Source organism: Mercenaria mercenaria, chromosome 4, assembly GCF_021730395.1.
Source record: "Mercenaria mercenaria strain notata chromosome 4, MADL_Memer_1, whole genome shotgun sequence".
Lineage (NCBI taxonomy): Eukaryota > Metazoa > Mollusca > Bivalvia > Venerida > Veneridae > Mercenaria > Mercenaria mercenaria.
Window position 1 is genome coordinate 11,335,696 of NC_069364.1, and position 16,516 is coordinate 11,352,211.

Sequence of the window (16,516 nt, forward strand, 5' to 3'; positions counted from 1 at the left end):
AACTTATGACTGTGTTATGTGACAAATAAGATATTATTCTTCCCAGCTTTATATTCTTCACACATGTGGAAAAATTTCATCTGGGAAAGAAGGGTTCCACAATGGTATACCATTTTGTGAGGCGATACGCTTCAGATGATAATCATTTTGCAACCTTTTATTGTTTGTTAGTGTCTCTTGTTAATGATGCCCTTTACCATCTTAGGATTATGAAGGCATCGAGACACTACAAACAGAAAGTCAGCAATTTTGAACTAGACCAGTAACACAAGTTACAAGTTTTCTGTTTATATTTTTTTTTTCAAATTTGATACTCGGGTAACAAATATTAATTGAATGCACTTACTTTTATTTCCTATATCCTATTGTAATAGGGCAAAATTATGGCATTCAACAGATATCTTTATAAATAATGTAATTTTAAATATACGTCACATCACTTCAATATTATGTCAAATGTGTTTTCACAATAGGGTCTGGTGAAAATGAATAAACAAAAACGTTAACTTTTAACATACTTTTTTTATTACAAAAACGCCATACAAACAAAGCAAAATATTTTAATGAGGTAACAATTTTTCGGTAGGCAAACGAATTCGGATTCTTTTACTTATGTTCAGTTTTACACTATTGCATACATTGTAAGATGACATTGACAAATATTTGATTTCAAATACATGTTTAATTAAAAATTATAAAGTTAAAAGGAATAAAACAGTATACTAATTTGTTATCATCAAATAAAATCCAATCTTACAGCAAACTACTACTTTAAGTATTGAATAGAATTTTAAGTATTGTGGCATAGCTTATTACATAGCTCCTTACGATCTAACATGTTTGTCTTGCAAACAGTTTGGACACGTACCTCTTCCGCCACTGCGCCTATACAATTTTAGACCACAACACCACGGCGTTGTAGGGTTTACTGATTCCTTGCTTTTCATCACAGAGCTCAATGTGCAGGGAAAAAAAGTTTTTACATATTTCCAGGGCTCAACCTTTGATTGGTCGGTTACTTTACTGGTGGGAGTAGGTATAATTTACACAACAGCCTACCCTTCTGTAGAGCTTCCATGTGAACTTCCCCAATGTCGTTTATCAAATAGTCACGGAAAACATACGCCTGCCACGATCCGTAGACCAACGCTCTACCCACTGAGCTAAGCGGGCGGGCTCAAATTAAACTAATATATATACATGTATATATGTGTGTGTTACATAAATAATGTGCTGGTATCAATATTGTATTAAAATTGATGTACATGTACATCTGACGAAATATATAGTACTTTTATTCAGAATTCAATATAAAAACCTACAGCTGAACACAATACATTATTGAAACATTTATCAAACTTGCATTGCTTTAGCCATTTCTAAATCACAACGTAAAACAAAATTTGATTATAATTCTATAAATGAATTAAATCTTTCAAATTTGCTTCATGATATAAAAGAACTGCAACAATTGTGCCCTTTTCTCTAAGCCAATACATAGTAATTTCACTATTCAATTTGTGGAAAGATGTCACATACTTCAAAATGGCTGAGACATGACCCTCTGGTATCAATTTTAAAACATATTCAATGTTATTAATAATAAAAGAGGCTTCAAATGAATTATCCGATTAATCAGATATTCCTTTCCTTTAATCTTGTCCGTTTTCATGGAAAACGTCAAAACGTGAATACATGTTTTTAAAGTATTCTTACATGATGCATTTTTACAGGTGTGTTCCTTACTAGGCACTGACCGCTGGGCGCACATTTTCTTGATGTCATGCTTCTTGCTCGGCATTAATTGAGGAGTGCACAGATTCTTGACGTCATGCTTGTTGGTCGGCATTGATTTATGAGTGCACAGTTTCTTGCCGTAATGCCTGTTACTCGACACAGATTGATAAGTGCACAGTTTCTGCGTGTCGTGTTCCTTACTCGGCTCTGATCGCCGAGAGTTCTGTGACTTGATGTCATACTCCTCAGTCTGCAATGATCTATGGGTGTGTAGTTTCTCATCGCCTGGTCCCTTTCTCTGTGCCGATCATAGAATGCACAATTGTTCCGGGTGGTGTTCATTACATGGCCCTGATCGTTGGGTGCACGGTTTCTTTGAAATACCTGCAACACAACAGACTAAAAAAGTTAAGATTTTCATAATTGTTAATATAAGAATTATGCATACTTTCAATAACAACAGTACTAACGTTTATACAATAAAGCATCTCATGTTTAGTAGAGAATTCAATGACAAAAATTATCCACACCTTACGGGTGATGCAAGGTTTCTAGTGGCCATATTGGAAGAAATAGTTTTTTTCAGGTGAAAAGTATAAGGTAAACGTCACGTCAAACATTTATTGACACTTTCATTCTGATACTACTTTTTCCGTTAAGTAAACATAGAGACTCTTAACAAAATTGTTTCATATTCCAGTATACAATGTAAATGTATCCAAAACAGAAATATAATGGACGGTAAAGTGGTACAAATTCGAATTGCTGACTGAACGAGAAAAATACATACAGAATGAAAGTATTAACAAACGAAAATTAAATTTAGTTTTCTTACTTACAATGTAGGTAAGAATATAATCAGTACAATCTGTAGAGTGTGTATTAAAAGTCGACGATATGCGAAACTACTATTGGTTCTGAATCTTTCTAGAAAGTCAATAGTTTCAGAAAAGTAGTCCTTAGAAATTGTTTTGACAGTCGGACAAAACAAGCAGATTGACAGAGAGCACAATATATCTCTATTTTTATCAGTGACCTACCAGATAAATGCATTGCTTCTTGGTCGCATCCCGTGTCTATCGCCTAAAACAAAAGAACAAATATTATATTAACAAATACTTCGACATTTAACTTTCAAAAGAAATTCCTTGTAAAAATTCAATAGCACATATAACAGTTCTATTCAAATTGAAACAATAAAATGATGCTTTTCATAGTTTTACTGCCTCAAAGGGTACGCTGTGAATCATTTTACCGAAGAAGCTCTGTTTAAGAACCCTTATAATCAACAACATTTCTAGGGATATGCTGCCACGGTATGCAGAAATGTTAAATAAAGCGAAATGCGTCCGATAAAAAATATTACCTGCACTTGAAGTATGAAACCTTGGCCTTTCCTGTTCAAGACATGTTCACAATTGGCCATTTGTGCATGAACACTCCACAAGTCGTCATCATCACTGATGTCATATAAAGTACACCCGCAGCTGTAACATCTGACCTTTATACCGTTCTCATTTATCCCTATTTTATAAATAATTAAATCTTCTTGTCATTTCACAGTTGTAGAAGTAGATACTACTCCAATAAGGCGTACTAACTGTCTATCAACAATATTTAAAAAATCACAAAGGTTATATTTTTCTATTGTTACATACACTATTGTCTTTATTTCATTGGAATTTGAAATATTTAATTCATTTTTAAACGAATGACTGAAACCAATGAATGTATTTCTTCTGTTAACGGTAGTTTGAATTAACGAACACTCTGAATTGTAATATGTTTAGCAAGCAATAGTCATTTGTAATATTTACCTTCAAAATAAAACCCTGATTCGGCTATTTGGTCTAAAAGTCCATCGGTTTCATATAAGTGTCTGACGTGATCAAATGATGCCAAACGTGCTTCTTTGCTGTCCATGTTCCGGTTGGAAACGCTCTGCATTTGCCTTGTACTTTTTCTAGTTCCATCATATCTATGTTGATGACAGGGGTAGCCTACTGCCCCTCCAAGTGGTTGTTCGTAACTCATGCTGCTGCTGACCCTTTGTTCGCTGCGCATAGCAGACGTAGGTATGCCGAACAAACCAATACCTGCATCATCAAAGTTGAAATGATTCAAAGGTAACAAATACAATAAATGTATTATGTTATTGTGTGTGAGTTTGTTTGTTTGTTTTGGGTTTAATGCCGTTTTTCAACAGTATTTCAGTCATGTAACGGCAGGCAGTTAACTTAACCAGTTTTCCTGGATTCTGTACCAGTACAAACCTGTTCTCCGCAAGTAACTGCCAACTTCCCCACAAGAATTATCAGAGGTGGAGGACGAATGATTTCGTACACAATGTCTTTTATCAAATCGTCATGGAGAACATACGCCCCGCCCGAGGATCGAACACGCGACCCCGCGATCCATAGACCAACGCTCTACCTAATGAGCTAAACAGGCGGGCTTTTTGTGTGTGAGAGATACTATATATTTACATGTGAATAGTACACATAACGGTACTAAAATTGATTTAATAACAAAGGGCTGTTACCAGATAATATTTTATTATGTCTACATCTTTACATAAACAGATTGTTTATATGTTTTGCCAAGTTATATAGATTAAATGATTTGAATCAATACTTGACTATTAAATGTTTCAGTGAAAGAGGAGGGCAGTACAGATTGAATTTTGCATCATGATTGTAGTGAAATAAATGTTTCCACTTTGTTATAACACTGAAATCATTTAGTGAAAAAAGGTCTGCAAGAAATGTAATTTGTGCGTTACTTACTAGTTTGTTCAAAGTGTAGTTCACAGTTCGCTTCATCTGCGTTCTGATAAGGAAAATATTGAAATATTAATTGTTTTGCATGTTGTACGTATTATACAAGTGACATTTTTCAAAGAGGTAATTATACTTTTATAGAATTCAAAGATTTACATTTCTAAGTTAAAAAATTGAATATTGATCAAATGAAAACGGAGTTTCTGTCCATTGGTAATGAATAACAATATGCCTATAACAGAAACCTAACTTAACCTTTAGCATACTGGCGACAAGTGATTCTGCCTTTGCGACAAGTGCAGACCAAGACCAGCCTGCACATCCGTGAAATCAGTAATTTTTTAGTGAGCACTGCTTTCAATAATAAGTGGTACTGCCCAAACCGAATGATGGACCAATTCACTTCAGAAATTTAGCAGGCTAAAGGTAAAGCAAGTTTGCATTGTTTTCTTTTTCAGTGGATAAAGTAATGTTAACACACAACGCAAAATCCGACGGGGATAATTTGATGTTAACTTCTATATGTGACACATCAGAAAGGTGAATATAATCATATTTCGCTGCATGGTCAAAACTTCTCCACCTTACGAATCATACTAATTACTTTAATGACGGCATTGGCATTAAGAACATACTATAAAATCTTCCAAATAAGCTGTTATCTCTGACAATTCTTCTTCCTCATTCTTTACTCTTTCAAAAAATTCCTGTCCTTTATATTGTGCCACATGCGGACAATGATCAACTGAGAGAGCATGTTCTGTCCATGGATCATCTTCTGATTGCCAATTTCCGATGACAGCTGGGCAATATGCACACCTCAACCTTCCAGGATCGTCGTGGATATCAACTAAAATGCATTATTTGGGATAATATCTGTTTATATTGACAAGCTTTGTTATTATTTTATATTTAATTCTAATATGCATGTTTCTGTTGAATCGTTAATGAACGATTTCGTCAATATTCTTGTTGAACCAAGAAAGAGCGCTACTACATTTTATCTTATGTTTTAGACTTAAAGCAAATAAGAATGGAAATAATATATAGTAAAATCGTGTTTTACTTAGATTAATACACTCAAAATTGTTATACCATGCCAGAATAATTATTTCACAGACGTACAACTTCTTTTCGTGTATTCATAAGGTTAAAACACGGTTTTACTATACATTATTTCTTAATTATTGATTATATATTTTCAATCAAAGTACTGTCGTCTAAATTAGGACTGTATATATTTAGGGGAAGTATCTCAACTTCACATGCTGATATTGTCAGAGATTGCAACCTGCCTTCAACAATTTCGATATAACTGTCTACTTTAATATCAATGTTGTTTTTCCTGATATGCATACACAAGTACTATTAGAACTTTTTGCACTGAAGAAACGCTTTAGCGTCCCATTTTATCCTACAGTGTATTTCTTGTAGCATAATGATATTATATCTACTATCACGAAACCAGTTGAAAATAGATATTTAATTTAACAAATACCTTTAACATTGAAAGTGCATATTTTAATAACATTGTTTACGTCTTCGCGTATGAATCTAAAGCACTTGGTACATTAATAATTCTTGTATGGGTAATATAAAATATGTTAATCCAAAAACAGATGCAATGGTACCCAGTTTGTAAGTTTTATTTCACTGCAGCATCCGCGGATATAATATCAACCATCTAAGCAAAAAACGGACTTTCCGTGGAGAGAATGTAACCTAGTGCAACTCTAGTCCAAATAATAGCCGTGATAACTTTTGACTGTCGATATGCCGTCACTTTCTTTTTAATTTTTGAATATTTACGTTTTCCTAACAGTAAAATGCAGATACGGGTAAGGCTTAAATTAGTGGGACTACAACTATAAAATATCAGATGATAAAATTCATAACATGCGATCGATTTTATCATAACTGATTACCGATTGTAATAACTCTTTGTCATAAGATTGTTATGATATTATCAGAAACTATATCAACATGGTACTTACATGAATTCTCAAAGAAAAATCCAGCTCTTGCAAATTCTCTGAGGTTGAATTTATGTTTCTCTCTATGTTGCCATAGTCCTAAAGAAGCTAAGCGCTCCTCAAAACATTGTGATTTGTTTAATCCCATGTTCCTTCTTTGAATACGTTTATTAGTGCTATGGAGGTTTACTTTTCACTTGTTCAAGTAACACTTCTAAGAAAAATCGTGTGTTAGTCAATAACATTCCATGATTCTCAGATATGCTTTCTCTACGCCAAATATCTGAAATACGGAATATACTTTATTTTAGATTTCATTATAACTATATAACTTAAACGGGCATTTTGCAGTCTTGCGTTATATGTTAAATATTTCAACATATTTTAATAAGAAGTTCAGTGATATACAAAAAGCATATGAATATATACTGTAATTAATAATGAAAACAAAACTTATTTTCCTTTATATCTAAAGTAATAATATTCCTGATTGATAGGCGCGTTAAAGACAAAAATACATACTTTAAAAAGGTATAATAGTTCCTTTTCTGATTAATAAAAACAGTGGAACATTCTCCAAGAGAATTTTTGTTGTCTACTGTACTACATGTACTTTTGTTGTAATAACATTATGCCACTGTGATATGTTTTCGTTTCAGCGGAAGGACAGAATATGGGTACTGATACTAATCATTCAAAAGTTTCTGAATGAAATTACGTTCCCATAGTGACTTCATATTGTAACCTATTTTATCCGCCGGCGCGGATTCTTTGAAATCAAATACATTTTTTTGTATCATTTTGAAGAAAGTTAAGGTTTCGAGAAAATCCCGCTGAACTGACAACAACAACGTTCAACCACACAAAACTATTTATTACACTTAATGAAAAATAAATTAAAGATACTAATGTTCTTCTTTTTTATTTAATTAACAAATGAGAAAAATAAACTTACCTGGCCAAAGTTTTCTATCAAATTATGCATATGAATGAATAAAACTTCACGGTTATTGTGAAACTGACACACGTATAGATAGTAAATACAATGGTATATTTAGTAGCGTGTAGGTTATTCCTGTTCTATTTTTAGAACTAAGAGGTGTAGTTAACATGTATGTCGAAAGTAGAAATGGGTCATATATACTTACATTTTAGGCCACACCAAATTGAAAAGTTGTTCATCGGATTTTGTTTTCTGAAAAAATTGCGGCGGCGAGCGAAAAAATGATTTAAATATTTTTTTTGTTATTGCAAAAATAAGAGCGAAGAAATATATTTGTTTTGATTTGGCTCTCAATTGACTAATAAAAACCTTAAAATAGACTGTACAGCCCTTTTACACTAAAAATAATTCACCAGGGATTGAGAAAATTTGAACTGCAGACGCACAACAAAGTGAATTCGTGAAAAAGGTAATAAGATTGGCATACAGTTCAGTGTAATCAAATAATGTATGCTTTTGAAAATGCGGTTAGAAAATAAGTAATATACAACAATGCATAACCTTAATTCATAATCATGACATAGATATGTGACTTGGATGTTTATTGGTAAGAAAATGTAGCATTTTTAGCTCGACTTTTCAAAGTTTTTGATAAAGTCAATTATCTCTGTTACTATTAAAGTTTTTGACTTGAAACTTAAAATAGTTATTTACTATCAAAGTCTACACCAGGAGAAATGATCCCAATTACTCTGATTGAATTTTGACAAAGTTATGCCCCTTTTTAACTTAGAATAGTTTTGTTTAAGTTTGATATAACATCCAATAGCTCTGTTACTTTCAAAGCTTTTGTCTATTATGCCCCTTTTACTGACAAATCTCTAATTCAGAGTCAAGAACTTAGAAAAGTCTAGCGCTGTCTACGGACAGCTCTTGTTTTAACTTTAAACTTCCTTAACAGATTAAATTTGTTAAGGTCTGAAATTGAGATTAACGTGCATTAAAATTATTCTACTCGAGGACTGAAAAATTGAAAATCTAAACTGGTCCGAACACAACTCATAATGTAAATTCCTTACCCCAACTACTTTCGTATACAAATGCTGATCATTTTGACAGGAGAAACAGAAAACAGAAAACTACGGAATCACAGAAAAGTGACATACATCAATACGTTTTTACCCTTACCAAAATAATGTATATTGATTTTATCAAATAAATTAGTATGTTTTTATCCAATTTCAATTAAATAAATCCAATTTTTGTAGCAACTCAATTTGGTAAACATTTGAAGAAAAAGGCGGTACTGCATAAAGGGGAAATAACTTGAATGCAGCTAAATACAAGTATTATTATAGACGATGTGTGCGCAGTGTGATTAAAGTCCATTTTAGAACAATCTGGGACTGGAATTATAAGCATTTGTACACTGTTACGTCCGTAAAAAGTAGCGCACCAACAAAGTTTGGCTTGATTTTTTTCAATGGGGTGAGCGCAAACAAAAACCAAAAAAGATATTTTTTGTGTGTTTCTGAAAATATACGAGTGGCAAATCCGATGAACAACTTTTTAATTTGGTGAGACCTTAATATTTTGATACCATATATGCTCAAATTATGCTGTATAGTTTAATAGTACAACGAACATTGTAGATCCTCCGAGTTTATACTTCTGTTAATTTTTAACTTATTGCATGAGTGACTATAATTACTTATGTTTGAGGCAAAATAGAACTCATACCTATCAATAGATCTGATACTTTTCCAGGATCCATTTACATTAATATTCAAATACTACGCTGCAAAATAATGTAAACTTTAATAATTATACAAATATTATTATGTTAACTTATCTATCATTTTAAGTTTATCTACCCTTACCTATTATCTTATTTAAGCTGTTACGTGCGAACATAATTTTGATAACGATAATAAAAGCGGTTAACAAATAAACAAAATGTTTATCTGCTAAACCTCATAAACTCGTACATTTGTGTACTTTCCCTGTAAATCTGTGTCAGGCATTGGAAAACCAGTATTTTACTATATAAAGGCTACAACAACGGCACTGCGCTCAAACATAAACAAGCCTTACAATACAGTGTAGACCAAAACTGCTTTGATCATAATTTTCATAGTAAGTATAGGAATATAAATTTTATGATATATTTTATTTTAAGGGACTGGCTTACAGATTAATGTCTAAATGTTTAAAATTAAGAAATGCAAATAAAGACAAATATGCAAACGTTGAAACAACGTGTTAAGTATTGAAAACTATGATAAAATAGAAGGAGTTTAGCTTTAGGTGGACCTTTTAACTTGCAGCAAAAACAATACTTTACATACGGATCTTTATTGTGATAATTGTGCGAGTACCATTAGATGATCTGTAATAATTTTGTCTGTATTAATTAAACTCAGATTCATCAGGTGAATTTAGAATACAGTATGATATTCCAAACGTTCATATTTATTTACATTAATGAGATGTACATTACAGGACGTATGTAAAAATGTCCGCCACTCTTGATGATGTAAAAGTCACGCAGCAGCATGCATCGAGACCACCACCAAATGCACTTGGAATAAATGTAGAAAAACCCAAGTTTCCTCAATATGCAATTTATTCCAAACGCCTGGAGTCTTTTGATTTATGGCCGCAATACCTGCCTGTACAGAAGAAAGATATGGTCGAAGCAGGTTTGGTATTCACAGGTAGGTTCAATTAAATAGAGGATAATTGTTGGTTTCGGTGTAATATCACGTTATAATTTCACCGAGTGGGCACCAAAAGTGATATTTTCACGAGTGGCGCAGCCACGAGTGAAAATAACAACTTTTGGTGTTCACGAGTGAAATTACCGTGATATTACATCGATACCAACATTTTTTCTGTTTATTTTATGTCTAAAACTCTACTTTTGTTGTGTTTATTTCAATAAAATGTCGAAATTTGCGGGACATTTTATCAGGAAGCATCGCAAAGATGACGTCATTTTAACGACGTCATCGTCATATTGTTTCCGGCTTTCAGTACGCTCGGTAAACTTTTTGACGTTTATCCGGGTATCAGATTTGATAATTTTCACTGAGTGGCCAGTGAGTTTATCAGGATATAATTCACCGTTATATTTCGATAAACCACCGAAAAACATAAAATAAAATAAATGCTTTATCGAAATTATAGTATAATGTTACATTGAGTAATCCTAATAACATTAAGTTTTAAGAACAGATATCTTTTTTATAAATATCATGTATTTTACATTTAAACTATCTACTCTTTATAATAATTACTATCATCAACATTATGTACACGCATGCATTTTGAAAATAATACACACCGTTGATGTATTAGGTGTTGGTGACAGTGTGAGGTGTTACTTCTGTGGCGGGGGTTTAAGGAACTGGGAAGTAGGTGATGTGCCAATGGATGAACACGCGAAGTGGTATCCGAAATGTCCTCATATTTTACTGGTTAAGGGTCAGGCATACATTGACAGAATTGTTAGAGGAGAAAAGCCTGAGATAGACGGAGAAGATGGAACAACCATTAAACAGGTACGACTCCATATATTAAACAGTGTTATTTTAATCGTTTTTGCTCTATTTTGTTAAAATGCATTTCATTATATAACGTTTTTATATTTGTTGCTTTTTTAATAACGCTAACACAAGCGTCATTGGATAAAAGTTAACAATACACTACTTTACAGGACTCTGTTGATTCAGTTAACCACTTAGAAACTGCTGCAGCGCAAAGCTGCATTCAAATGGACTACTCCAGAGAGATGGTTGCTAAAGCAATACAGATCTTCATTGCCAAAAATGGTGAGAATTAACATTTTCTGTTTCCTGAATTTCTCAGTTGCAATACATGTGATTAATAAACATGATAAATTGTTTAAGCTTAATATAAGTTTTCGATGAGTATGCAGTTAGATCTTATTAAATTTCTTATCAAAACAAAACCGGTGTCTTAACTATTCTAAATGTCCTATTTTGTTTTATCTATATTCAATTAAACTTTACATATCTGTACTTCATACATTTTATTTTTAAATCTAATGAAATAGAATGTTTCTTTTGATATCCTAATATATTTCACCATACCATTCAACAGGAAACAGTGATTTTAAAGGCAAAGACTTGTGCGAAATCCTATTTGATATAGAAGAGAATCTCGGAGAACTAACGATAAATATAAGTGACGCAAATACTGTCAATAAATGTGTTGATGAAACCAACGAGGTAGTTAAAGAAGACGAGACGTTAGGTATATTCATATTTAATTTAAATAACGTTTTGAGATGTTGTGTCAATAGTTGTAGTTGTGCCAAAGACATAATTGTGGCAACCGGAGATGTATGTACGCACTTCAGTCCGACTATAAAAAATCCTCCCGATCAAAATTAGGGAATTCTAATACACTGATTACTTTTAAAATATTTTGTTTCATATTTTAAAAACTTACTGAATTAATTCATTTTATGATCTATTCCTTAATTAATTAGTATGAACTTATTACATAATTGTATTGTATTGGTTTGAAACTTTGCTGTAAAGCTGTAAAATACTATTTAAAGTCAGCGTCCTCAACAACTTCGTCACGCCTCCCCCCCCCCCCCCCCCCCCCCCCCCCCCCCCCCCCCCCCCCCCCCCCCCCCCCCCCCCCCACACACACATAATCACAAACACATACCTAAGTTGTAGATGATGATGATGATAACAGAACTCAGATTGTGTAAGAATTTCTTTTTTAAAATTACTATTACTGATTTATTTGTATATTATTTCAGAGCCACTTGAAACCCTCATAGAAGAAAACCATAGATTAAAAGAAAATCAAATGTGCAAGATATGTTTGGACAGTCAAGCTGATGTGATATTTCTGCCATGTGGTCACAGGGTCAGTTGTGCGCAGTGTGCACCGGCGCTACTCAAATGCCCCATTTGTAGACAAACTGTCAATGGACAGTTGAAAGCATTCTTTTCTGTGACTAATGTAAAACACTAGCGATGGTGGGTACACTTTTTACAGAACATTTCACATTTCAATGTATGCTCAAAATGTTTCTATTACGCAGCATACGAGGTATGTTTCAGAATTAGTCTGTCCTGAGGTACTTTCATCTCGAATTGTATCTACGAAATAGGTATATCCCTAGGCAGACTCTCTGCTATACACAACTTTAGAAAGGCTCCTCTGATATATTGTTGCCTACTTTTCTCACAAATTACAATCAAATAACATTCATGTAAAAACGATTGCCATTCAGATGAAAGTTGATACGATTTCATTACCTTTTACAACCATGAAATACTCGTGACATACTGAAGGAAAACAATCTGCAGTTACATTTTGGTCTGAAACTACGGATAATACATACGAAGTGTGAAATTATTTAAGTGTACCCATTCGTTTAATACAAAATCAATGAACTACCTCAGAGATAAATATATTCTAGTCATATTTTTGTTATGTAAAGAGTAAGTGATTTGATGAATAAGAAATATAAAATGTAATACGAATATAAAATGTAATAAACCTTGTTGTTTGATTTGTTTACTTTACCAACCTTAAAATTATTTACCAACTACAATTCAGAAATTATAGAAACTTGTTTCACCATCACAATTCATTTCGTATTGGAGACTGCTTTCCCATGATTACAGAAAGAGATCTATATTTATTATCCCTTTGCTTTAATTATAATCAAAACAAAAATATGCTGATAAAGAACATGAACTAATAAAACAAAATAAGAATAGAAACCTTGGAAACATGCACAGTATGTGCAACTAGTATCACACCGCAGTCCGCTACCAGGTCATTCCCATATTAGTCTAGTAGAAGGAAGATAAAGGAAACGATCAAATTTATATCAACATTTTATTATACTGAAAACATGGGGAAAATGGGTCAGTGGTAGTGGCGATGGAAACGTGGCTCGAATAGAAAAGACAAACTCTGAAATTGTACGTTTAAATTATCCTAAATTCGCTTATATCTTATATTGGAAATTGGAATAACAATAGCAGTTTTTAAGTGTTGTATGATGGCCGTAAACATACATACTTGGACTCCATGTTAATATAGTGTCTGGTTCTTTTCGATCAGGGAGCTTTCCTGTATGTTAAAGTCTGTGTTACACCAAAGCAAAGAGGAATGAGGGTTGTTACATATTTCTCAACTTCTCATGAACAGACTCGATCAAAGAAACGAATCTGCTTTTACCTTGCATAGGTTGGGGGCCAATAAGGTCTACCATGCATCCCCCTCCCCTAGACTTTTTTTCATAGGTACCAAATTGTTCGGCAGGACCAACTCTTTCAAAATAAAAAATGTTCCCATGAAAAAACTCTTTTGAACTATATATGATTTCACTGTTTCCATGGCAACCATTCATTTTTGGACAGGACAACCATATAGATGATAATCAGTCATATCTTGATCAGTTTTGGTGATAAAACAATAAAAATGGTATCAAAATGGAGCTAAGACATTGGCCTTAAAATAGCAGAATTTTTATTTTAATTAACTAATTTGCATATTCATGAATATTAATGGGAATGTTACAAAATGACAAAATTTTATTAGAAAATAATATTTTCTAAGTTTTAAATCAATTTAAATGTACAAAACAGTTTTTATCTGTTCTGAAAATCTCTCAGTGTTTTCTTAGATAGTATTTTGTAACACTGATGGTAAATATTTTACTCCAAAATAGGTATGTTTAGCTAATTTGCATAAAACTAACCTCTACCACAACCAACGTCCTAGGAAACAAGATACCACTAAAATTTAATAAGATGATATAATTAATTTATCAATAAAATAACAATTATGTGAGCTATATTGTTTGGAAATGTAGTTAAAATACCTTTTTGAAAGAGAAATCAGTATGTAACATACTTTTCACCTGTTACGTTACCATTTCAATAACCTTATTTTATTACATCAATTATTTAGAAAATACAGATCAGACAGTTTTGATCTGGTCTTAATGTCTCTCAGTGTTTTTTAGAATAGTATTTTGTTACTTTGAATGTAAATAATTTTTTCTACATTAGGTATTTTAGCTAATGTGCATAAATTAATCTATTCTAAAACAGACATCTCTGGAAACAAGATGTAACTAAAACTGAACAACATGATGAAATAAACTGTTATCAGTAAACTTGTGTTATTTGAGCTATATCATATGAAAATATAGTGCTAATACTTTTTTGAAGGAGGAATCTATTTGTTACATACTTTACACATGTTACGTTACCATTCCAGTAATCTTGTTTTATTGTATCGTTATTTTCTCAGAAAATAGTAGAGGAATATTTAGTTATCAAGTTATTAAATAATCTTACAAAATAGTATAGTTCCATTCTTCTCAAGCGATGGGAATTTTTCCATAACTTCGCTTTAAAATACGTTACCACTGTATTTTACTGTATTTACAAATATGTAGGAAGAAATTTGAATCATTGTTATCAATATTATGATATCATTGATTTGTTAAAACTTTAAAGTATTAATTCTAACATTCTTTCTTTACTTTTGTCAACCAGGAAATGATCTGAAACATTCATTACACATTCAATATTCCTTTTTCATTTTGAAGTAATGTATCTACCAGTTTAATTATACTAATATCAGGTTCTTAATTATGATGTTCTTATATTTGATGGTTTCAATATTGTTTTCAATAATTACATTTTACATTGATTATGTATTTCTATGTATACATTCTGTATATATTAATTATGTATAAATCCCTGCTAACATCCATACACTGATGATAGGGTTACAATTTGGGGCTGCCTTTCATGGAAAATGTTTTTATAATGGAATATTTATCTTGTTTTGTGTGATTGTGAAGTATATCTATGCAGTTATTTACGTGAGAAATAAAGCATTTTGTTTTTTTAGTTTGAGAAAAAACAGGCATTGTATTGAGATATTTATGGGCTTATTAATAAATTATTCACTGTTGAAAAGCAGCACTGAACAAAAACTAAAAATAACAAAATGAAATATTCAGGTACTTTAAGTAATCTTTAGATTTAAACTGATGAACTTGCAAAAAGCTGTCAAGAATGTGAACAATATTAAGTGTTCGAAAACCAAAATTGTTAAGAAAACAATTACATAATGCTATTCAAAACTTCTAGGAAGATACTGAGTGCCTTCTGAACGACACTTCAGAGTTGCTGAAAACATGTTGCAATTGACTTTACGAAGATCCTTTAGAAGCAAAGAACGCAACCAAGCAAATAAATAGCAAACTCAGTTGGATCAAGTCTGTTTATGAGAGGTAATAAAGTGTGAAGCAAACCTTACGCCCCCCTAGCACTGGCTAAAGAGGAATTCTATTTTGGTAAACATGGTTCAAAGGGCCAGAAAATCAAACAACACTGAAGTGTTTCAAGGAAATCACATTCTGCACGTCTTGGTTAAGATGTGACTTACGATATTTTCACTTTAATGTTACCTAATATAACATATTTGCTCTCTTTTTGGTTAGCTGTTATGAATAATATGTTGCTTTATAACATATTATTTATAAAATAGAAAGTAACTGACAAAAGAAGATCATAGGCTCTCAAAAATCACTCTTTTATGAATGACATTTGATTACACTTTGATTCAGAAGCAATTTGTATCATGCTCTCGAGTTTCTTGCTACAGTTTGAACTTTTGACAAAGACAGGTCATGCCTTTGTCATAACCTTTGGTACGTAACTTAATTGATAATCAAACTATTTGTTATGATTGATGCATAGCTTCTCTTACTAGTGTTTCTCTTAATTTTCCGGTATATCCAGGAATATTCCATCACATAATACACTTTAGTCCTTGTCTGTACAATTTAAAATATTAAAAAATAAATTGTACATTCTGTCATTCTTGTGAATGTTTCAAAATGACAACAATAGTTTTCCTTATTTCATATCTATAAAGTTTTATATATTTCTTATATCTTATTTGGTATCACTAAAACAGTTTTGTTAACCTGGTAAAAGTTTTAAATCTAAAGTGTTTACTTGAATACCTGCATATTTTCTTTTGTTTGTTAGTTTTTG

General features: G+C 32.2%; 2 protein-coding genes and 1 long non-coding RNA gene across 4 annotated transcripts; 2 read left to right on the forward strand and 1 right to left on the reverse strand.

Moving 5' to 3' along the window:
• Window positions 1-502: 502 nt before the first annotated feature.
• LOC123550991 (death-associated inhibitor of apoptosis 1-like) lies at window positions 503-7,583 on the reverse strand. 2 transcript variants are annotated; one of them, XM_045339555.2, is made up of 8 exons: window positions 7,446-7,583; window positions 6,512-6,773; window positions 5,153-5,367; window positions 4,524-4,566; window positions 3,555-3,833; window positions 3,104-3,261; window positions 2,778-2,820; window positions 503-2,121 (listed from the first exon to the last, which is right to left on the reverse strand). In XM_045339555.2, exons 2-8 carry the CDS (start codon window positions 6,636-6,638, stop codon window positions 2,045-2,047), a joined length of 942 nt encoding a protein of 313 aa, XP_045195490.2. In that variant the 5' UTR covers window positions 6,639-6,773; window positions 7,446-7,583; the 3' UTR covers window positions 503-2,044. The 2 variants fall into 2 exon arrangements, with proteins under 2 accessions (XP_045195490.2, XP_045195491.2); XM_045339556.2 differs by lacking the exon at window positions 3,104-3,261.
• Window positions 3,727-5,324, forward strand: LOC128556203 (uncharacterized). The gene is made up of 2 exons (XR_008370493.1): window positions 3,727-3,863; window positions 4,976-5,324. It is a non-coding gene; the product is annotated as an uncharacterized LOC128556203 (long non-coding RNA).
• A 1,854-nt stretch (window positions 7,584-9,437) lies between the features above and the next one.
• Window positions 9,438-12,987, forward strand: LOC123550992 (baculoviral IAP repeat-containing protein 7-A-like). Its single transcript, XM_045339557.2, has 6 exons — window positions 9,438-9,569; window positions 9,936-10,150; window positions 10,794-10,996; window positions 11,152-11,266; window positions 11,559-11,711; window positions 12,235-12,987. Exons 2-6 carry the CDS (start codon window positions 9,949-9,951, stop codon window positions 12,450-12,452), a joined length of 891 nt encoding a protein of 296 aa, XP_045195492.2. The 5' UTR covers window positions 9,438-9,569; window positions 9,936-9,948; the 3' UTR covers window positions 12,453-12,987.
• Window positions 12,988-16,516: the final 3,529 nt, after the last annotated feature.